At 41.2% G+C, this 24,588-nt stretch overlaps 1 protein-coding gene across 1 annotated transcript in view; it reads right to left on the bottom strand.

The window, feature by feature from the left end:
* LOC139401164 (low-density lipoprotein receptor-related protein 1B-like) overlaps positions 1-24,588 on the bottom strand; it is a 430,219-nt gene that overhangs the window by 20,717 nt on the left and 384,914 nt on the right. Inside the window, exons 67-78 of the mRNA XM_071145604.1 lie at positions 13,827-13,943; positions 10,191-10,297; positions 9,037-9,169; positions 7,925-8,031; positions 7,113-7,245; positions 6,369-6,491; positions 5,970-6,092; positions 5,537-5,677; positions 5,118-5,252; positions 2,629-2,748; positions 1,439-1,680; positions 385-608 (exon numbers count right to left, since the gene is read on the bottom strand). Of these exons, the coding sequence (XP_071001705.1) occupies positions 385-608; positions 1,439-1,680; positions 2,629-2,748; positions 5,118-5,252; positions 5,537-5,677; positions 5,970-6,092; positions 6,369-6,491; positions 7,113-7,245; positions 7,925-8,031; positions 9,037-9,169; positions 10,191-10,297; positions 13,827-13,943 (1,705 nt within the window). The remainder of the gene's footprint in view (positions 1-384; positions 609-1,438; positions 1,681-2,628; positions 2,749-5,117; positions 5,253-5,536; positions 5,678-5,969; positions 6,093-6,368; positions 6,492-7,112; positions 7,246-7,924; positions 8,032-9,036; positions 9,170-10,190; positions 10,298-13,826; positions 13,944-24,588) is intronic.

The following is a 24,588-nucleotide window of genomic DNA, read 5'->3' as shown; positions in this document are numbered from 1 at the left end:
TAACAGAATGTGCAATTTAGCCTATTAAACACAACTATTTTTTCAAGTGAAAATTAGGTGGGTCTGCTGCTGGAAAATAAAGAAAATTCTTGCCAACTTTTGCAGGATAAAAAGCACCTTTGATAATGAGGCCCCTGGTCTTCTTGAATAACGGGATTAAACACATCCCTGTCCATACTTAAAGAATCCCTGGAATCCTTGTCTATACTTAAAGCTTTTAAAAAATCAGTAAGAAAACAAATCTTGGATTCAATCTTGGATGAATCTTTAAAAATTGCACTGCTGTCTTCCTCCGGCAGAGTACCAAAATAATGACAAAGCTAAAAAGTATAAAGTGAAAACATAATGATGAAATTTGACATGGTCTGCAAAGAATGCCCTTACCCTCGGGCTGGGTTGACAGCAATGGCGTACGGCTCTCCTGCAATGTCAGTTATCAGACGGGTGCAATTTGGCCCTCTGAGCTGGCCCACATTTATTGAGTATCTGAGCTTAGTCCAGTGGGCTGTGTAATAGCTGAACCAGTGCATCCGAGAGTGGTCTGTCCAATAGATATTTCCTGTAATCCAGTCAGCAGACACATCCCTTGGTCTACGGAAGTCTGAACACTGCAAGGAAAATTAGAGCTTGTAAACATGAAATCGTGAAAATGACGAAGATTTCCAAGGTATTTGTATTACACATGAACTTGAAACTTCTAACATTCAGATGTGAAGAATTTTCTTAAAACTGTTGGTTTATTTAGATGCACTCACTATTCTGACCACTATCAAACGTGATACAGGTATGTTTAATGCAATACTTGATTCTAGTAAAGGTTTAGTAGTCTATGCTAAATGTGTAAGAAGTCTTACGTGTGATCCCATAATACTTTATGCCATGTTCCCAATGTGACAACAATGACTCAAACTTTAGAACAATGTACATCATGGTCTTAGAATAAGAGTATCTTCCAATGACATTGAAAGATGTGTGTAATTTATTTAAAAACATTGTGCTAGCTTTCTCCGACTTTGTCAGCAGGCATATCTACATCCGAGACATTCATTACATCCGAGACATTCCTTACTTTAGGTCAAACAATAACTGGAAAAAGCGTGGCACCTTGCTAATGTTCTGTTCTCTTGCTCACACACATTAATAAGATATGTGACTGTATGAGTTATACATTTAATCTTCAAGCGCTCACTGCTGTGTTCAAGCTCTCATTGCTATAATCATTCTATAATTCATTGTCCTCAAATGCAATAACCAAGACATAATGTAGCTTCAATGGCTTTAGAAAAGAAAGAAACATGCATATCTTGTAATGGGCTACTTAATACTGTAGATACCCTGTCAATATCAGCATATGGATATTTAATGTACAAATCGTACATTCAATAACACATTAAAATAGTAAAGTAGACTTTCCAACCACACCTTTGGAGATACTTACTATGTTTCCGACATTAGTTTTACTTTGACTCTTGTCTAGGATTTCTTTGTAAAAAAGTCCACCAGGGTTAAACTGTGTAGCCCAGATAAACTTTTGTTGGTGTAACAGAGCATCCATCCCAATAATGCGGGCATTGTCCTCGATGCGAGTGAGGAATTTGTGTCCATGGCTCTGGTTAAATGGATACACAAAACTTCGGATTTCAGTGTCATTAGCTATGTAGAGCACTCGATCTTCTGGTCCTGCCCGTTGAGTTATTAATATGCAAAGAAAATGAAAAGTGGCTCAATTCCATTTAGGGTTTTAAACAACAATTTTACAGCATAATTCCATTTACAGAAGCAAAGTATCCTCTGATATATGTAATCAAGTCATCATTCATATAGAAACATTATGGGGTAGTTTCCTGGACACAGATTAAGCCTAGTCCTGGACTAAAAGGCAAGTCCAATAGAGAATCTCCATTGAAAGTGCTTTTTATTCCAGAACTAGGCTTAATCTGTGTCCAGGAAACCGACATGTTCCTTTATTATCAGGATAATAATACATAATCACATAGCAACAAGACCAGTCATTTATTATTACTACTACCCATGGTGCCAATCAGTAGGAATAGTGGGATAGATGAATATCTATCACAACGCAGTGTATCACAGTGGGGTATACACCCATAACATTAACACTTTAGTAGAAAGTTGTGGAATAGCTTTTAGTGAATACTGGCAATCATTATTAATCCATTATTAATATAATCCTTATTGTTCACATCAGAAACAGATGCAGACTCAGTTATTATACTCCTTAAATGTTTAAATGGCTGGTTTTGTATACATACTTATACAATCCTGCCATCTTAATGTAAAGTTCATCCTAATAAAATACCAAATCTGAATACTATGACAGTATATTTACAAGAGTGCTAAGGGTACAGTACTGTATGGGAGTACATTGTTACCTTAATAGCTATTGAATAAAACTATTCAATTCAAATAAAGGGTATACAATATTCAAAAAAATGTTGCATTTTATAGAAATACATACTATACTTAGTTTATACTAAAGTTGTAATTAATTTAGCAACAAATAACATCTCTATTGAAACAATCATAGTATAAGATACACATCAAGGTCTTTGATAGTTCAATTGTCTTCAGTTAGCACATACAGTACAGTAATAAAATGGTCCATACCTTTTACTATACAGTTTCCATTGATTTCCTTAAAATTCCTGTCACAAGTACACTTGTAGGATCCTTTAGTGTTTGTACAATAGTGAGCACACATGTCAAACCCAAGACACTCATTGATTTCTGAGGAGAAAAAAGAAAAGTCAGTCAGTTACCAAGCTGCCATACCTCTCAAATAAGAAATGGTTGATATAGTCCCAACCTATCGATGTGAGGATATCTATTGTATATTCTAGTTGGGTAAAAACAATATATGCATTTCAAGATTGGTGGCTTATGGTAGAGAAATGAACATTCAATTATCTGGCAACAGCACAGGTGGACATTCCTGCTGTCAGCTACTATAAACACTATAAACACCTACTTGGAAAGCCATGTTATGTACAGTGCCTTGCGAAAGTATTCGGCCCTCTTGAACTTTGCGACCTTTTGCCACATTTCAGGCTTCAAACATAAAGATATAAAACTGTATTTTTTTGTGAAGAATCAACAACAAGTGGGACACAATCATGAAGTGGAACGACATTTATTGGATATTTCAAACTTTTTTAACAAATCAAAAACTGAAAAATTGGGTGTGCAAAATTATTCAGCCCCTTTACTTACAGTGCAGCAAACTCTCTACAGAAGTTCAGTGAGGATCTCTGAATGATCCAATGTTGACCTAAATGACTAATGATGATAAATACAATCCACCTGTGTGTAATCAAGTCTCCGTATAAATGCACCTGCACTGTGATAGTCTCAGAGGTCCGTTAAAAGCGCAGAGAGCATCATGAAGAACAAGGAACACACCAGGCAGGTCCGAGATACTGTTGTGAAGAAGTTTAAAGCCGGATTTGGATACAAACAAGTGGGACACATTCATGAAGTGGAACGACATTTATTGGATATTTCAAACTTTTTTAACAAATCAAAAACTGAAAAATTGGGCGTGCAAAATTATTCAGCCCCCTTAAGTTAATACTTTGTAGCGCCACCTTTTGCTGCGATTACAGCTGTAAGTCGCTTGGGGTATGTCTCTATCAGTTTTGCACATCGAGAGACTGACATTTTTTACCATTACTCCTTGCAAAACAGCTCGAGCTCAGTGAGGTTGGATGGAGAGCATTTGTGAACAGCAGTTTTCAGTTCTTTCCACAGATTCTCGATTGGATTCAGGTCTGGACTTTGACTTGGCCATTCTAACACCTGGATATGTTTATTTTTGAACCATTCCATTGTAGATTTTGCTTTATGTTTTGGATCATTGTCTTGTTGGAAGACAAATCTCCGTCCCAGTCTCAGGTCTTTTGCAGACTCCATCAGGTTTTCTTCCAGAATGGTCCTGTATTTGGCTCCATCCATCTTCCCATCAATTTTAACCATCTTCCCTGTCCCTGCTGAAGAAAAGCAGGCCCAAACCATGATGCTGCCACCACCATGTTTGACAGTGGGGATGGTGTGTTCAGCTGTGTTGCTTTTACGCCAAACATAACGTTTTGCATTGTTGCCAAAAAGTTCAATTTTGGTTTCATCTGACCAGAGCACCTTCTTCCACATGTTTGGTGTGTCTCCCAGGTGGCTTGTGGCAAACTTTAAACGGCACTTTTTATGGATATCTTTAAGAAATGGCTTTCTTCTTGCCATTCTTCCATAAAGGCCAGATTTGTGCAATATACGACTGATTGTTGTCCTATGGACAGAGTCTCCCACCTCAGCTGTAGATCTCTGCAGTTCATCCAGAGTGATCATGGGCCTCTTGGCTGAATATCTGATCAGTCTTCTCCTTGTATGAGCTGAAAGTTTAGAGGGACGGCCAGGTCTTGGTAGATTTGCAGTGGTCTGATACTCCTTCCATTTCAATATTATCGCTTGCACAGTGCTCCTTGGGATGTTTAAAGCTTGGGAAATCTTTTTGTATCCAAATCCGGCTTTAAACTTCTTCACAACAGTATCTCGGACCTGCCTGGTGTGTTTCTTGTTCTTCATGATGCTCTCTGAGCTTTTAACGGACCTCTGAGACTATCACAGTGCAGGTGCATTTATACGGAGACTTGATTACACACAGGTGGATTGTATTTATCATCATTAGTCATTTAGGTCAACATTGGATCATTCAGAGATCCTCACTGAACTTCTGTAGAGAGTTTGCTGCACTGTAAGTAAAGGGGCTGAATAATTTTGCACACCCAATTTTTCAGTTTTTGATTTGTTAAAAAAGTTTGAAATATCCAATAAATGTCGTTCCACTTCATGATTGTGTCCCACTTGTTGTTGATTCTTCACAAAAAAATACAGTTTTATATCTTTATGTTTGAAGCCTGAAATGTGGCAAAAGGTCGCAAAGTTCAAGGGGGCCGAATACTTTCGCAAGGCACTGTATATTGTTCATCATCCACAGCTACATTATGTACATGATATCTAACCACATTAGTTACATTTTATAATTCCATTATTACAGTAAACATTCTGTCCAATTGAACAGTGAGGAGAAAGAGGTCATACGGTACCTTCACACTGGCCAGTCTTTAGATTTCTCCGAAAGCCAGATTTACAATGACATATTGAACTTGTGTTTGTCTGATTGCAAATTGCATCCTCCCCACATGGGTTCGACTTCTTTCCACATACGTCTCCATGGGAAACTACAATTGAAAACAACACTTTGATTGCACATGAAAACACATTCCTAAACATTGTACATGCTTGCAAAAAGTTGCTTCGTTGATGTGTGGAAGCCAAGAGAACAACTTTCACCGGACAGAAACACACACAGCAAATATGTTACTACCATAAATATTCTGACATCATTTAACCCTTGGATCTAGCAGAAGAGCCCTAGATTATCTCACACATTCAGTTACTTCCTAGTGACATTTATTACTTCCATCTAAACAGCAGGATATGGATCTGTGTGACACACACGCACAGGCCTTGCAGTCCTGCTCATCCGAGCCCCCATCCCCACAGTCATTGAAGAGGTCACACTGCAGCTGGGCTGGGATGCAGCGCTGGGTACTGCAGGTGAACTCTGCCTTCCCACACGGCCTGGGTCGGCCAGACACCACCTCTGTTTTGGGACACACACAGGACCCAAACACACATCGGATAGAAAGACCGCATCGGCAACAGAGAATAAATTAATTTGCATGATTGGTGTTTTGAGATAGCAATATAAAAATGCTGATAGTAGCCAAGATTCGAAGAATGATGTGGCTTTGAGTTTCTAGGGATATTAAAGGAACTTGACTAATACACAGTTTTTGATGCAATTAGGAATAAAGTTAGATTGGAAAATCAACCTCCTTAGTTCAACATTCTTGATGAAGAAAAATGTAATGTTTGAACTGGTATAAACGCACCACATTCCTTCTCGTCCGAGGTATCCCCACAGTCATCCACCTTGTTACACACTTGGTCAGGGCGCAGACACACACGGTCATTTCTACATCGGTGTGGCCGTGTAGGAGGACAAGGAAGTTTGGCTGGAGGGGAGAAGAAACACACAAGTATTCCAGACAGTCAAATACACTTTAGTTAATTCAACACAGTCCACTCTACTCCATTCAACAAATTCCATTCTAGTCCATTCATCAGAGTTTAATCAACTCCTTCATAAAAAAGACATTCATTTTCTTTAAGAAATTCACCATTTCAACCATGACTATTACCTTACATGAAATATGTAAGTAATAGCTAATAAAATATCCATCAAACACCTTTGAGAAAACATCTAAGTGAGAGACGTTATTTCAACCCACCACACATCTCTGTGTCCTCGTCTGAGTTGTCTCCACAGTCGTCCTTGCCATCACACACCCATGCGTGGAGCTTGCACAAGGTGTTGTTGCAAATGAACTCATCGGGACGGCAGAAGAAGATGCCTGCAATTACAGACTGAAGGTGAGCAGCACTGCCCATGGGCTTTCTTTCTTTCACAAGGTCGTCTTTTCCATTTCCTTCAAAACTTCATATTCAACAGCATTGTGCTAGCAGTATAGTGTCTGAATGAAAGAATGTTCTTGTTAGAGAAATGACCTTTGCTTGGCCAGAATAGGACTATTGTGTTGTACACCTTTCACAACAAACACATGGCTAGAGCGGTGGTTGCTACGCTACTAGCCATGTGTGAGTCCGAACCCCCCACTGATCGTGACATTCATTGCACTGTGAAAACTAGACGGGCTGCAATTGATTCTACCTAAGCTAAGAAGGAAGAACATATAATGTGTGTACCATATTGACAGGCATTTGTTCTGTGTTAGTGTGTTCCAGTGAACATGCTCAACTCTGTCCCCATTTGCAATTTAATATTTGTTACATTTCTTATACAGGTAACATGTCCTGCTAGAACATTCAGTGGCTGCATATGTTTGAAATGCATGTCTCTACTGTAGTAGGACATGTTGCCTGTGTATTAAGAAAAATAAGATGGACCTGTATAGAAAACCAATAGTTTTCTAGCACACTGGCATGTTTAGTGAGTATGTCCAGCCCTGTTGTACCTTGACTGCAGTTCTCCTCGTCGCTATGGTCCACACAGTCAAAAATGTCGTCACAGCGCCATCTCCGTGGGATACAGTGGGCATGGTTCAGACACAGGAACTCGTCTTCCTTGCACTCCTTCACGCAGCCCGCCTGGCAACACATAACAGCATTGTTAGATTATTGACATTAGATGTCAAACACAGACGAGACCTTACACTGGACACCAAAATATGTAGGGACCATCCTTACAAATAGATATATATAATCTTTGCCGTATTAAAGGTCCAATGCAGTAATTTTTATCTCAATATCAACTAATTTGTGGTTAACAATTAAGTACCTTACTGTGATTGTTTTTAATTAAAATAGTTAAAAAGAAACAAAAATTTATTCTTAGCAAAGAGCAATTTCTCAAGCAAGAATTTTGCTAGGACTGTCTGGGAGTTGTCTGAGTGGGGAGTTGAAAATTGAAACTAGCTCTTATTGGCAGATAGAGAGTTCTAAACCTTTCTTATTGGTCTATTAACTAATGTACTGCCTGCTGATGTCACCAGTCAGGCCAAAACTCAATCACACTAAAACAGGCTGAAGTTTCAGGTGGCCTTTTCATAATGGTCTTACACTAAAAGGGCATTATAATTATTTTCACAATTTCACAGCATTATTCCAACCTCATAGTGTGGAAATATATATAAAACACAAGAAAATCACTTTTTTTTACTGCACTGGGCATTACTTACTTTAACTTTTTTGTAAATAAACAAAAAATGTGCAGTAAGTAAGTACACATTGATTGATATAGATGAGTACCAAGCAGAGCCACACCCACCTCATCTGACCCATCCAGACAGTTGTCCTGTCCATCACATCTCAGACTGGCCGACACACACCCTCCACTGGCACACACATACTCATTTAAGGAGCAGGAGGGGAGCACTGGAAATACAAAGATCAGAGACGTAGAGCTGTATGAGTGTACACACTCTACCAAATAATAATACAACAGCCATCATTCACAGCATAAGTGGGGCTGGTTTGTACCTGCTCTGTACACTCATAAAGAAGGTTGCATGCTCCATGTTAGCCTAGTGTAAGTGCTAAAAAAAACCCAGCTACAAGCCTTTCTTTCCAAACCAGCAGTGCTGGACATTGGACAGATACTAGGTCTAAATATGATGTCTTCCCTCAGGCAGGGCATGCTGTGTGCTGCCTGCTGCTGAATTAAGTGGTCTGAAACACACCCACACAATCATCACCACTGGGGCTCCGGATGAGGTTACACTGGCTAGCTACTGTACTGTAGTGGCTGCACTTCAGTAGAATACAAGGCATTTTCTGTTAGAATGGGAATGAGCCAATATCAATCCACTTACTGTCGGTAAAACACATGGCGTACTGATGCAGTAGCTACCTGGGGTGGCAGGTAGCCTAGTGTTTAGAGTGTTGGGCCAGTAACCGAAAGATTGCTGGATCGAATCCCCGCGCTGACAAGGTAAAAATCAGTCGTTCTGCCCCTGAACAAGGCAGTTAACCCACTGTTCCTAGGCCATCATTGTAAATAAGAATTTGCTCTTAACTGACTTGCCTAGTTAAAGAAAGGTCAAATAAAAATAAATAAATACAAAATGTATTAATTGGTTACAGAATTGGAACAGTATTTCATTACATGTAGAAAGTAGCCTTGGCATTTCTCCTGCTAGTACCTTGTAGCTATCGTAAAGGGTCAAGCAACCCCCTACCAACATTTCCTAATCTTAAAAAGTCCAGAAAAACTATCTTTGTTCTGTTTTTTAACCAAATAATATCAACTACAACACTCCATGTTACCACAGGAGCTCTGCAGTGATTCTCAGATTTTAAACAACTACTTCAATTTCACATTAAGAAAGTTTTGGGGACACGTCCCTTCCGACCTTGTCTAGACTTTCTCGTATACTGTACCTGTTCCCTGGCAGTTTCTCTCGTCCTCTCCTGTCTTGCAGTCCTCCTGGCCATCACAGAGCCACTTGAGGGAGATGCAGAGGTTATTGAGACACTGAAACTGGTCCTCAGCACACCGAGCCTCACAGCCCTTCTATAGAGAGATATACAGAACAAGAAGCTGAAATTTACATAAGGCTCATAAGAACACCACAGATGTTCTTATTCTTATACAGTAGGAACATCAGGTAATACTTTATTTGAAGGGTACCTACAGTACATAAGGACTTCATAGCACATTCATTACCCATACAAAACACATTCATAGACTATGTTAACTCTTTACAGTGAGTGTTCATTGCCAGTTTATTAGGTTTTTGGTAAGAAATGTGGGGGGAGGCAAGAAAAGTAGTTGTTTACAAGAGAAACCATGCATCGCTGACAAATGTTTACTTACTCTGTGAACTAAATATACAGTTTGACCCAGAAAGACATCATTGGGACCACACACACAATAATGGATTAACAGAGGTTGCACATAGAGGGGATTATTCATACTATATACTGTAATTGCTGTGGAGGTATTTAACAGAGCAATAAATTACAAGGCATAATAAATGGGTAATTCCGTGCCTTTCACCTTGAATTAGCCATTCTACAATGGAGATATGAATATTTTCTAAGGATCGTCTCATTTTTCATGAATAGCTCACGCGTTAAAAAAATTCACATTCTGCAAAACAGGTCCACAACTCCTATGCAAGGCTAGTTAAAGCAGTATTTTGAGTTAGTGAACCAGTTTGCATAATTATTTATACATTTGCATAAGAGCAGAAACATAAAATGTCTCTCTATTAGGACATTGTCAGCCTTAGTAGGCTATTCTCTCATGCGTTCCAATAAATTGAATATTTAACTATTTGGATTTCATAATGCTATTAAATCATCAAGCCCGTTGTTGCATTTTCAATTCAATAATCATGCCTTTCAGAAAAAACTAAAACATACATTGATGTTGAGCCCTCAAAAATAAAGAAATAAACATGGGGGTAGGGTCAATTCACTCAAATCAGATTATTTAAGAATGGACAGACACGAGGTTGTGATTCACACAGTTTACAGGCTATAACATGCTATTTAAAGGCTGCTGTTAAATGACAACAGGGATCACTGACCTCGTCTGAATTATCATGGCAATCATAGTCTCCATCGCAGCGGAATCGAGCCGAGATGCAGTCCCCGTTAGCACAGGCAAAGTCCTTGTGGTTACAGGTCAATGGCTCTGAGTCAAGGGGAGAACAAGGACATTACCACACTTGAAATAGAAATGAAGTAGGAGCCGCAATAGAAATGAAGTAGGAGCTGGCCCCAAAAAACGATACGTTCTACCACCTACCGATAATTAGAATTGTAAATGTGACCTAGATCTCTATCATTTTTTACAAGGCTCTAGCACACCCTAGCAAGTGGTGTCTGTTATAGACTATGTATAGTTATAGACTAGGTTATATACACTTTTAAACATATACAATAGTCTTGGAAAAGCAACCAACCTCTAAGAAAATACACACATGGGTCTTTATAAGAGGAGTCATAAGAGAAGAGAATCCCCTAGACCCCTTTTACAGGAGATATCTATTTAGCATTGCATGCTAATCATCTGGCAGTAGGCCTACTGTATAAACCATCTGGTGGCTTGTCAGACGTTTGTTGGACTTGATAGTTGGCATGCCAGTGGCTTTCAAGATGTTAATACATTCATAGCTATAGTGACAGCTTAGGGAGACAGTATACTCCTGAGACCTACTATCTGGCAACCTCCACTCTGCACATTAAGGTACACTGTATGTCTAGGTCTCTGAGGACAACATTATGCCATATTTAAGCAGCATCAAATTCCAGTGCTGGGGTTTTTCCCCTTATCCCCTTGTTATCGCGGACTGTTAACTGACTGTAGGGAGTGAAGGTAGTTGTGTTTATGAGCTGATCTGTTATCATGGACTGTTAACAGACTATAGGGAGTGTTATGAGCTGCAGTTAGAGGAAAGGTCCCAGCAGAGCCTGCAGTCTGCAGCAGATTGTGATTTGCAGCCTCTCTCTCTCTCTGCTGTCTGCTAGCCTAGCTGGCACACCTGCTTAATTCTTTACCATCCAACACTCGACTGGACTTTATTTGCATTTTAAGTGACATCAATAGGTAAGGGGAATAAGCATATAATAAATCAAATGAACGATGCATACTCAGCATAAAATGCAAATACACACATGGATGCTTGTGTGCACGCACACGTACATAGTGCAGAGATGAGATATGGACTAACTGGGTTAACAAAGACCTTTCATAAGTAAACATAAACTTTATTCCAGCAGTTGGTGATGAATATGTAAACAAAAAAAGTGAGCTTGGGAAAATTACAGAGGAGAGACAGTATCAAAGCGGAGGATTCTCTGGAGCTCTGACTTTCTTTCAGATCCAAAGAGGTTGGAGCGGGAACATGCTCAGAGGGCATAGCCAAGTTATAAACAGCTAGGTACAGCGCTCCACTGAGCTGCCAGCTGCTTAACTTTGATTGTGGGAACACTTTACAAAGTTTAGCAGAGGAATGGTACAGTATACAAAGACACAAAGCAAGAGGGAAAAACAGAGTAACACAGTTCATCCTTAAACAGTCCCAAAATACCAATGGAGCTGCGCAGGTGCATACGCAGAGTAAATACACATGACTTCTCCATGACTTTTAACCATATTTCCATGACCAACAATTGGTGGCGTCTCTATGTACGTATACAAAAATAAGCGTAATGTGATATCGACACTGGTAGGCTGCTCTCTGATCCCATGTACCACCTCCTGTTATTGTGCAAGGCACTTGACCCCCACAAAGTAAAACACCTGTACAAAACACATGTGGTCAACTCTCAGTCTGGAGAGCTACTGGGTGTGCAGGCTTTTGATCAAGCCCAGCTCAAACACAGCCAGTTAATCATGGTCCGGTTGAGCAGCTCATTTCTAAAATGTGTGTTGTTACATGACGAATGGAATAAAGGCCTGCACACCCATTAGCTCTCCTTGATGTACTGTATAACATTGTAACCAAATACGTGTTATGCCTTTTGAAATAATTAGCTCATTTTTTAACTTGAATATCCGAAACATACAATATACTTGCAGTGAAGCCGCTCAACAACTACACCAATAATTAGCTCACTATCAAAGATCAAATGGCTTTGATAGACTACAAATCTCTTCATTCAGCTAAAGCGAGCCCACAAATCGTCTTCAGGAAATGTACCCTTTCTAGTTTAGCCATATTTATCTTAGCTAGCTACCTTAGAAGAGTTTACTTTTCAGGCTGACTAGAATCTATTGAGTTTCAATGTCCCAAACATTGGATGCCTAAATCAATTGGAAGTATCTACAAAACAAGTGTTGAAGACACATAATCCAAAAGAAAGGCTACATCAAAAAATTTATCCTAAAATTACTGTTTGCGATTCACAAATTGATTCACCACGTTTGAACTGATTCCCAACTAATACAATGACAAAGTGAATCGTTTGTTTCGTCCAAAATATTTGTTTAAATTAATCATATGAATAATTTAAAAAAGGCATATACAGTTGAAGTCGGAAGTTTACATTCACTTAGGTTAGAGTCATTAAAACTTGTTTTTCAACCACTCCACAAATTTCTTGTTAACAAACTATAGTTTTGGCAAGTCGGTTAGGACATCTACTTTGTGCATGACACAAGTCATTTTTCCAACAATTGTTTACAGACAGATTATTTAACTTATAATTCACTGTATCACAATTCCAGTGGGTCAGAAGTTTACATATACTAATTTGACTGTGCCTTTAAACAGCTTGGAAAATTCCGGAAAATTATGTCATGGCTTTAGAAGCTTCTGATAGGTTAATTGACATCATTTGAGTCAATTGGAGGTGTACCTGTGGATGCATTTCAAAGCCTACCCTCAAACTCGGTGCCTCTTTGCTTGACATCATGGGAAAATCTAAAGAAATCAGCCAAGACCTGAGAAAAAAACTTGTAGACCTCCACAAGTCTGGTTCATCCTTGGGAGCAATTTCCAAATGCCTGAAGGTACCACGTTCATCGGTACAAACAATGGTACGCAATAGTAACTGACCTAAGACAGGGCATTTTACTAGGATTAAATGTCAGGAATTGTGAAAATCTGAGTTTAAATGTATTTGGCTAAGGTGTATGTAAACTTCCGACTTCAACTGTATATGGCCTTATTCGCTAGTGTCGATGGAAAGTTTTTTGGGACATAACAAAAACATGAATACATGCTAACAATAGCTAGTTAACTAGAGGGTACAAGATTTGTTTTGAATTGGCTACCTAGTTATTAGTCTGTTCTCTATCATATTTGATAGGCTAAGCCTACTTGCTGCTGCAATGTCCAACTGTCTCTCTGTCCTTTAGCAATGGCCCACTTGTCTTGCACACATGCAGGTGACGCACGCAAATAGAGCCGCGCAAGAGTGTCATTCAGATCCTGGCTGATTGATAAAACTTTTTATTTATAACTGTGGCTAAATAAATTACATTAACAGAAATTATAAAAGGAATTTTCATAAAATCCCTAAAATTTGGTCAAATTGATCATTTTCCAAAACTTTTCCAGGCCTGGAAAATACTATTGAAAAGACTATACTACGTTTCCATGATTTTCATGACCGTACAAACCCCAGTTGGCCTGTACGACGTCAAGAGCATATATAAGTTGCTAAAAGCTAGGAGGGAGCTAAGAAAGTAGAGCAGCAGACATAGGTGTACTCACTGCAGTTCTGCTCATCTGAGTTGTCTCCACAGTCGTTCTGGCTGTCACACCTCCAGTGGTCCGGGATGCAGTTGTTATTCTCACAGCGAAATTCATGAGGTCCGCAGGTCTTTTCATCTTTTTTACATCAGGAAACAAACAAACAGACAGATGCAAATGTCTTCAAAGAGCATGAATATTAATGGTGGAGCTATCACATTTCTATGTGTAATCATCATTTCCTCAGGGTTTCCTCGTAGTGCAAGGCTGACACCAAGTTCAAAACATCCCTCGTACTCGAGAGACACTAACACAGTGTAAGATGAAATACCTGACTGTGCTGCCAATGGCTTAGATCTCCTAACAGAATCTATGACAACTTTGCAATATTAAACACCTTTTCTTAAGACCACAAAATATTTGCCATTTTTTTTGTTGATAAAATGATGTCTTCCTAAGATTGGTGATAGAGATAGTGTTACCTCCCCTCCCTGTGAGACTAAGGCAGAAACTAAAATAAGTGTCACGTCCTGACCTTAGTTATCTTTGTTTTCTTTATTGTTTTGGTTTGGTCAGGGTGTGACGAGGGTGGAATGTGTGTTTCTGCCTTGTCTAGGGTTTTTGTACATCTATGGGGTTTTGGTATGTCTAGGTAAATGTAGGTCTATGGTGGCCTGAATTGGTTCCCAATCAGAGGCAGCTGTTTATCGTTGTCTCTGATTGGGGATCCTATTCAGGTTGCCATTTTCCAGTTTGGTTTTGTGGGTTATTGTCTATGTGTAGTTGCATGTCAGCACTCTTGTGTTATATAGCTTCACGTTCGTTTTGTTATTTTGTTTAGTGTTCTTAGTTTAATAAAGAAGAATGTATTCATATCACGCTGCGCCTTGGTCTCCTCGTTATGACGAACGTGACAATAAGAGTGAGGTAATTTTTGATTATGTCATCCAATAGCTCACTGACCTGATGATGAAAATAATCATGGCCTCTAATCCTTCAAGCTGCATACCCTATTCCAACTAAACTACTGAAAGAGCTGCTTCCTGTGCTTGGCCCTCCTATGTTGAACATAATAAACGGCTCTCTATCTACCGGATGTGTACCAAACTCACTAAAAGTGGCAGTAATAAAGCCTCTCTTAAAAAAGCCAAACCTTGACCCAGAAAATATAAAAAACTATCGGCCTATATCGAATCCTCCATTCTTCTCAAAAAAAATTGAAAAAGCTGTTGCGCAACTCACTGCCTTCCTGAAGACAAACAATGTATACGAAATGCTTCAGTCTGGTTTTAGACCCCATCATAGCACTGAGACTGCACTTGTGAAGGTGGTAAATGACCTTTTAATGGCGTCAGACCGAGGCTCTGCATCTGTCCTCGTGCTCTTAGACCTTAGTGCTGCTTTTGATACCATCGATCACCACATTCTTTTGGAGAGATTGGAAACCCAAATTGGTCTACACGGAAGAGTTCTGGCCTGGTTTAGATCTTATCTGTCGGAAAGATATCAGTTTGTCTCTGAATGGTTTGTCCTCTGACAAATGGTTTGTCCTCTCTCAATTTCGGTGTTCCTCAAGGTTCCGTTTTAGGACCACTATTGTTTTCACTATATATTTCACCTCTTGGGGATGTCATTCGAAAACATAATGTTAACTTTCACTGCTATGCGGATGACACACATCTGTACATTTCAATGAAACATGGTGAAGCCCCAAAATTGCCCTCGCTAGAAGCCTGTGTTTCAGACATAAAGAAGTGGATGGCTGCAAACTTTCTACTTTTAAACTCGGACAAAACAGAGATGCTTGTTCTAGGTCCCAAGAAACAAAGAGATCTTCTGTTGAATCTGACAATTAATCTTAATGGTTGTACAGTCGTCTCAAATAAAACTGTGAAGGACCTTGTCGTTACTCTGGAACCTGATCTCTCTTTTGACAAACATATCCACACTGTTTCAAGGACAGCTTTTTTTCCATCTACGTAACATTGCAAACACCAGAAACTTTCTGTCCAAAAATGATGCAGAAAAATTAATTTGTTACTTCTAGGTTAGACTACTGCAATGCTCTACTTTCCGGCTACCCGGATAGAGCACTAAATAAACTTCAGTTAGTGCTAAATACGGCTGCTAGAATCCTGACTAGAACCAAATAATTTGACCATATTACTCCAGTGCTAGCCTCCCTACACTGGCATCCTGTTAAGGCAAGGGCTGATTTCAAGGTTTTACTGCTAACCTACAAAGCATTACATGGGCTTGCTCCTACCTATCTTTCTGATTTGGTCCTGCCGTACTGTCGTGGAAATTTCCTCTATTTACCAAATCATGGGAGCAAACCACACACACGTCAGAGTTAGTTATAAAAGTCCATCTTTAATTATATGAGCTCTATCACAATCCTGTGACTCTCAGATAAATTCAGTGTCTCTCAGTGAATTCTCTGAGAGCCCCCTTACAATGCAACTGAGTTCCTTTAATAGCAAAGACACACATAGTCAGACAGCATAGACATAATTCATCGTTCAGCTTTGTCTCCTTTCCCAAACCCCAGAACCATAAACCAAATCCTCCATATCAACAGGCATATATCAAATTGTCATTTAGATACAACCAACTCAAAATACAACCTCCTGGACAAACTCACGGAGAGGAGAATGAGGCTATAGGTTAAGATAGAAACAACATTAGAGGGAGCATAGAATGATTCCAGACACTGCCACCCTTCTTTCCCCACAAGAAAAAGGTAGGGAGTAAAAGATATGTTTACACATGATGACACTTTGACCTCTCCCCTCTCAGTGGCCCATGCAACTTAGTTTTGACATAGAACAGATAACTGCAACCTCGCCACAGTATTACAGAAAAATACCATTCTGATGAGAAGTAACTTACACACATTTGATGAATATTAAACATCTTACAAATGTTACCAACAAATTCTGATCCTTCCACGACAGTACATACCTACACGTACGCTACGGTCACAAGACGCAGGCCTCCTAATTGTCCCTAGAATTTCTAAGCAAACAGCTGGAGGCAGGGCCTTCTCCTATAGAGCTCCATTTTTATGGAATGGTCTGCCTACCCATGTGAGATACGCAGACTCGGTCTCAACCTTTAAGTCTTTACTGAAGACTCATCTCTTCAGTGGATCATATGATTTGAGTGTAGTCTGGCCCAGGAGTGTGAAGGTGAACGAAAAGGCTCTGGAGCAACGAACCGCCCTTGCTGTCTCTGCCTGGCCGGTTACCCTCTCTCCACTGGGATTCTCTGCCTCTAACCCTATTACAGGGGCTGAGTCACTAGCTTACTGGTGCTATTTCATGCCGTCCCTAGGAGGGGTGCGTCACTTGAGTGGGTTGAGTCACTGACGTGATCTTCCTGTCTGGGATGGCGCCCCCCCTTGGGTTGTGCCATGGCGGAGATCTTTGTGGGCTATACTCGGCCTTGTTTCAGGATGGTAAGTTGGTGGTTGAAGATATCCCTCTAGTGGTGTGGGGGCTGTGCTTTGGCAAAGTGGGTGGGGTTATATCCTTCCTGTTTGGCCCTGTCCAGGGGTATCATCAGATGGGGCCACAGTGTTTCCTGACCCCTTCTGTCTCAGCCTCCAGTATTTATGCTGCAGTAGTTTGTGTCGGGGGCTAGGGTCAGTTTGTTATCTGAGTAACTTCTCCTGTCTTATCCGGTGTCCTGTGTGAATTTAAGTATGCTCGCTCTAATTCTCTCTTTCTTTCTCTCTCTCGGAGGACCTGAGCCCTAGGAACATGCCTCAGGACTACCTAGGAACGCGAAGCGAGGCGAAGCGGCCATCTCTGTCGGTGCCGGAAGGGTATAATACATGGCATGACTCCTTGCTGTCCCCAGTACACCTGGCCGTGCTGCTGCTCCAGTGTCAACTGTTCTGCCTCCGGCTATGGAACCCTGACCTGTTCACCGGCCGTGCTACTTGTCCCAGACCTGCTGTTTTCAACTCTCTAGGGACAGCAGGAGCGGTAAAGATACTCTGAATGATCGGCTATGAAAAGCCAACTGACATTTACTTCTGAGGTGCTGACTTGCTGCACCCTCGACAACTACTGTGATTATTGTTTGACCATGCTGGTCATTAGCCTAACTGGCATTAGCCTAACTGGCTACAAGCTATTTAGTCATTGTTAGTTTTCTAACCTGGATAACACTCGCCAGTCCAGCTTCCCTGCCCCATCCACCGCTGCCCCTTGGACACTGATCACTTGGCTACATAGCTGATGCATGCTGGACTGTCCATTAATCACGGTAATCCATTCTGCTTGTTTATGTTTTATCTGTCGGCCCCAGCCGCACTCAGGCTCTGTGTGTAGTTAATCCGAGCCCCCCTCTGCCTAGTCAATCGCCATTCTACCTGCTGTTGTTGTGCTAGCTGATTAGCTGTTGTTGTCTCACCTACTGTTTTAGCTAGCTCTCCCAATTCAACACCCGTGATTGCTGTATGCCTCACTGTATGTCTCTCTCAAATGTCAATATGCCTTGTATACTGTTGTGCAGGTTAGTTATCATTGTTTTAGTTTACAATGGAGCCCCTAGTTCCACTCTTTATACCCCTGATACCTCCTTTGTCCCACCCCCCACACATGCGGTGACCTCACCCATTACAACCAGCATGTCCAGAGATACAACCTCTCTCATCATCACCCAGTGCCTGGGCTTACCTCCGCTGTACCCGCACCCCACCATACCCCTGTTTGCGCATTATGCCCTGAATATATTCTACCATGCCCAGAAACCTGCTCCTCTTATTCTCTGTCCCCAACGCCCTAGGCGACCAGTTTTGATAGCCTTCAGCCGCACCCACATACTACTCCTTCTCTGTTCCGCGGGTGATGTGGAGGTAAACCCAGGCCCTGCATGTCCCCAGGCACCCTCATTTGTTGACTTCTGTGATCGAAAAAGCCTTGGTTTCATGCATGTCAACATCAGAAGCCTCCTCCCTAAGTTTGTCTTACTCACTGCTCTAGCACACTCTGCTAACCCTGATGTCCTTGCCGTGTCTGAATCCTGGCTCAGGAAGGCCACCAAAAATTCTGAGATTTCCATACCCAACTATAACATCTTCCGTCAAGATAAAACTGCCAAAGGGGGAGGAGTTGCAGTCTACTGCAGAGATAGCCTGCAAAGTAATGTCATACTTTCCAGGTCCATACCCAAACAGTTCGAACTACTAATTTTGAAAATGACTCTCTCCAGAAATAAGTCTCTCACTGTTGCCGCCTGCTACCGACCCCCCTCAGCTCCCAGCTGTGCCCTGGACACCATTTGTGAATTGATCGCCCCCCATCTAGCTTCAGAGTTTGTTCTGTTAGGTGACCTAAACTGGGATATGCTTAACACCCCGGCAGTCCTACAATCTAAGCTAGATGCCCTCAATCTCACTCAAATCATCAAGGAACCCACCAGGTACAACCCTAACTCTGTAAACAAGGGCACCCTCATAGACGTCATCCTGACCAACTGGCCCTCCAAATACACCTCCGCTGTCTTCAACCAGGATCTCAGCGATCACTGCCTCATTGCCTGTATCCGCTATGGAGCCGCAGTCAAACGACCACCCCTCATCACTGTCAAACGCTCCCTAAAACACTTCTGTGAGCAGGCCTTTCTAATCGACCTGGCCCGGGTATCCTGGAAGGACATTGACCTCATCCCGTCAGTTGAGGATGCCTGGTCTTTCTTTAAAAGTAACTTCCTCACCATTTTAGATAAGCATGCTCCGTTCAAAAAATGCAGAACTAAGAACAGATATAGCCCCTGGTTCACTCCAGACCTGACTGCCCTCGACCAGCACAAAAACATCCTGTGGCGGACTGCAATAACATCGAATAGTCCCCGCGATATGCAACTGTTCAGGGAAGTCAGGAACCAATACACACAGTCAGTCAGGAAAGCTAAAGCCAACTTCTTCAGGCAGAAGTTTGCATCCTGTAGCTCCAACTCCAAAAAGTTCTGGGACACTGTGAAGTCCATGGAGAACAAGAGCACCTCCTCCCAGCTGCCCACTGCACTGAGGCTAGGTAACACGGTCACCACCGATAAATCCATGATAAAACTTCAACAAGCATTTCTCAACGGCTGGCCATGCCTTCCGCCTGGCTACTCCAACCTCGGCCAACAGCCCCCCCCCCCCCCCCCCCCCCCCGCAGCTACTCGCCCAAGCCTCTCCAGGTTCTCCTTTACCCAAATCCAGATAGCAGATGTTCTGAAAGAGCTGCAAAACCTGGACCCGTACAAATCAGCTGGGCTTGACAATCTGGACCCTCTATTCCTGAAACTATCCGCCGCCATTGTCGCAACCCCTATTACCAGCCTGTTCAACCTCTCTTTCATATCGTCTGAGATCCCCAAGGATTGGAAAGCTGCCGCAGTCATCCCCCTCTTCAAAGGGGGCGACACCCTGGACCCAAACTGCTACAGACCTATATCCATCCTGCCCTGCCTATCTAAGGTCTTCGAAAGCCAAGTCAACAAACAGGTCACTGACCATCTCGAATCCCACCGTACCTTCTCCGCTGTGCAATCTGGTTTCCGAGCCGGTCACGGGTGTACCTCAGCCACGCTCAAGGTACTAAACGATATCATAACCGCCATCGATAAAAGACGGTACTGTGCAGCCGTCTTCATAGACCTTGCCAAGGCTTTCGACTCTGTCAATCACCGTATTCTTATCGGCAGACTCAGTAGCCTCGGTTTCTCGGATGACTGCCTTGCCTGGTTCACCAATTACTTTGCAGACAGAGTTCAGTGTGTCAAATCGGAGGGCATGCTGTCCGGTCCTCTGGCAGTCTCTATGGGGGTGCCACAGGGTTCAATTCTCGGGCCGACTCTTTTCTCTGTATATATCAATGATGTTTCTCATGCTGCAGGCGATTCCCTGATCCACCTCTACGCAGACGACACCATTCTATATACTTCCGGCCCGTCCTTGGACACTGTGCTATCTAACCTCCAAACGAGCTTCAATGCCATACAGCACTCCTTCCGTGGCCTCCAACTGCTCTTAAACGCTAGTAAAACCAAATGCATGCTTTTCAACCGTTCGCTGCCTGCACCCGCACGCCTGACCAGCATCACCACCCTGGATGGTTCCGACCTTGAATATGTGGACATCTATAAGTACCTAGGTGTCTGGCTAGACTCTAAACTCTCCTTCCAGACCCATATCAAACATCTCCAATCGAAAATCAAATCAAGAGTCGGCTTTCCATTCCGCAACAAAGCCTCCTTCACTCACGCCGCCAAACTTACCCTAGTAAAACTGACTATCCTACCGATCCTCGACTTCGGCGATGTCATCTACAAAATTGCTTCCAACACTCTACTCAGCAAACTGGATGCAGTTTATCACAGTGCCATCCGTTTTGTCACTAAAACACCTGCATTGCTTGCTGTTTGGGGTTTTAGGCTGGGTTTCTGTACAGCACTTTGAGATATCAGCTGATGTAAGAAGGGCTATATAAATGCATTTGATTTGATCTTAATTGCCTACATTTTTTGCTATGTTATAAATATACATTTAATGTATTAATCTCAAAAGTTTGATACAGAGGGTTCTGTTTCCTAAAACCAGGAGACAAAAAACACCTTTCAAACGTATATGTATATAAAAAAATCTAAATCTAAATTCCACGTAATGGCTTTCAAAGTCACAGCCAAGTCTCTTTTTTAACTACATTTATACACAAGTAGTTAGGGAAAATGACCAGAATATAACAGTACTCACATAGAGGGTTAGGTATCAGAAGGAGATGGTGACAGGTGTGGCAGGATGCTGTCAGTCTTTATATGATATACAGCACGAGTCAGAAGTTTGGACACACCTACTCATTCAGAGGTTTTTCTTTCTTTCTTTATTTTTTTACTATTTTCCACATTGTTGAACAATAGTGAAGACATCAAAAGTATGAAATAACACATATGGAATTATGCAGCAACCAAAAAAGTGTTAACCAAATCAAAATATATTTTGTATTTGAGATTCTTCAAAGTAGCCACCCTTTGCCTTGATCACAGTTTTGCACACTCTTGGCACTCTCAACCAGCTTCATGTGGTAGTCGCCTGGAATGCATTTCAATTAACAGGTGTGCTTTGTTAAAGGATAATTTGTGTAATTTCTTTCCTTCTTAGTGCGTTTGAGTTGTGTTGTGACAAGGTAGGGGTGGTGTACAGAAGACAGCCCTATTTGGTAAAAGACCAAGTTAAGAACAGCTTAAATAAGCAAAGAGAAAAGACAGTCCATCATTACTTTAAGACATGAAGGCCAATGTGGAAAATTTCAAGAACTTTTAAAGTTTCTTCAAGTGCAGTCGCAAAAACCATCAAGCATTATGATGAAACTGGCTCTCATGAGGACCTTCACAGGAAAGGAAGACCAAGAGTTACCTTTGTTGCAGAGGATAAGTTCATTAGAGTTACCAGTCTCTGAAATTGCAGCCCAAATAAATGCTTCACAGAGTTCAAGTAGCAGACATCTCAACATCAACTGTACAGAGGAGACTGCGTGAATCAGGCCTTCATGGTCGAATTCCTGCAAAGAAAACACTACTAAAGGACACCAATAAGAAGAAGGGACTTGCTTGTGCCAAGAAACACGAGCAATGGACATAGAACGGTGGAAATCTGTCCTTTGGTCTGATGAGTCCAAATTTGAGATTTTTGGTTCCATCCGCCGTGTCTTTGTGAGACGCAGAGTAGGTGTACAGCTTATCTCCGAATGAGTAGTTCCCACCGTGAATTATGAAGGAGGTAGTGTGATGGTGTGGGGGTGCTTTGCTGACACTGTCGTGATTTATTTAGAATTCAAGGCACATTTAACCAGCATGGATACCACAGTATTTTGCATTGATACGCCATCCCATCTGGTTTGTGCTTAGTGAGACTATCATTTGTTTTCAACAGAACAATGACCAAACACACCTCCAGGCTGTGTAAGGGCTATTTGACCAAGAAGTAGAGTGATGGAGTGCTGCATCAGATGACCTGGCCTCCACAATCACCCAACGTCAACCCAATTGAGATGGTTTGGGATGAGTTGAACCACAGACTGAAGGAAATGCAGCCAACAAGTGCTGAGCATATGTGGAAACTCCTTCAAAACTGTTGGAAAAGCATTCCAGGTGAAGCTGGTTGAGAGAATGTCATCAAGGCAAAGGGTGGCTACTTTTAAGAATCTCAAATATAGAATATATTTGGATTTGTTTCACACTTTTTTGGTTACTACGTGATTCCATATAGTATGTGTTATCTCATAGTTTTGATGTCTTCACTATTATTCTACAATGTAGGAAATAGTCAAAAGAAATAAACACCCTGGAATGAATAGATGTGTCCAAACTGTTGACTGGTACTGTATATATTGTATTATTATTATTTCAGTGTCCTACTCAAATTGGTGCCCATCCCACATTATAAGAAACCATTTCTTAGTTGCTGTTCCAATGTGACAATAGGGGCAGGAGGGGGGAGTGAGCGCGCGCGCACACACACACACACACACACACACACACACACACACACACACACACACACACACACACACACACACACACACACACACACACACACACACACACACACACACACGAGGGAAAACTCATTAGGAACCAGCCACTAACAAGATATAAAATAAATACTGACACAGCACTATAGATGATTTATAAGAATATCTACTTTATATCTTACTTAGCTCATTAGAGCTTCACTTTTACAATCAAATGTCAGTTCAAATATATCATCATCTTTGAAAATGTATGACTATTTTGAGTAGTATACCTATTTTTTATTTACTTTTGAGCACTTTTTCAACTTTGGCACAGGATCGATTTGTGTCTGAGTGTACTGAAATATCTTGTAAAAAATGCCACTTGATGAAGAGTAACAGCAATTCAGAAGCATAGATAACAATCACAGGGAAATCAATGTAAGGAGGGAGCTGCAGGGAAGTGACATGCCATTATAAAACATCCTGATGATAGCTTTTTCAGATGTCACTCAAATGAATTTCTGTTGAGATTGGCATGCTGATAACACCCACCACACACACCAGGGTTTCCCGGCTAACGGATGAATTAAAAGCCAATAAATACAATTGTAGCTGGTCAAATTGTCCGGGGCTACATATCATACATCCTGATTTCGTGCTCCAGCACCATTCTCTCACTCCTTGGCCTTATGCGCCTGATACTGAGGAGAGAGAGAGTGAGAGAGAGAGAGAGAGAGAAGCCTTGGGATACTGTTGATAGCGAAGATGGAGGCCTATTTCATTGAAGTAAAATGAAAGTTAGAAAGTATGCCTATAGTGAAAAGCCTACCAGGAGAATGTCCTCCACATGGACAAGTTTTTAATATTGTAGCGGACGTAAATGGGAAGAATGTTGGCGCGTCCAAATGCAGGCTACTGTGCAACTCGCTATTCAGGTAGGAGGCAAATTTGGAACTGTATTTTTTCTTCTTCTCATATTTATAATAATTTTATCATAATTATTACTGTATATCATTGTTATTACTGTAGGCATATTTATTAATCCAAACCAGTTCTTTAAATATGCTAAACGTGACATTTTCGGTGGCTAAATTAAGTTTGATCTCTCTCTTTAATAGTGTGCTCCATATTTAGTTTAAGATATAAGTAGGTTAAATCAAATCAAAGTTGATTTGTCACGTGCGCCGAATAAAACAGGTTTCAAAGATGATGACGTTACAGTGAAATGCTTACTTACAAGCTCTAACCAATGGTGCGGGAAAAAATAAAAC

This window comes from Oncorhynchus clarkii, chromosome 3 (genome assembly GCF_045791955.1).
Source record: "Oncorhynchus clarkii lewisi isolate Uvic-CL-2024 chromosome 3, UVic_Ocla_1.0, whole genome shotgun sequence".
NCBI classification, from domain to species: domain Eukaryota; kingdom Metazoa; phylum Chordata; class Actinopteri; order Salmoniformes; family Salmonidae; genus Oncorhynchus; species Oncorhynchus clarkii.
This window is presented reverse-complemented; position numbering and strand designations above follow the sequence as displayed.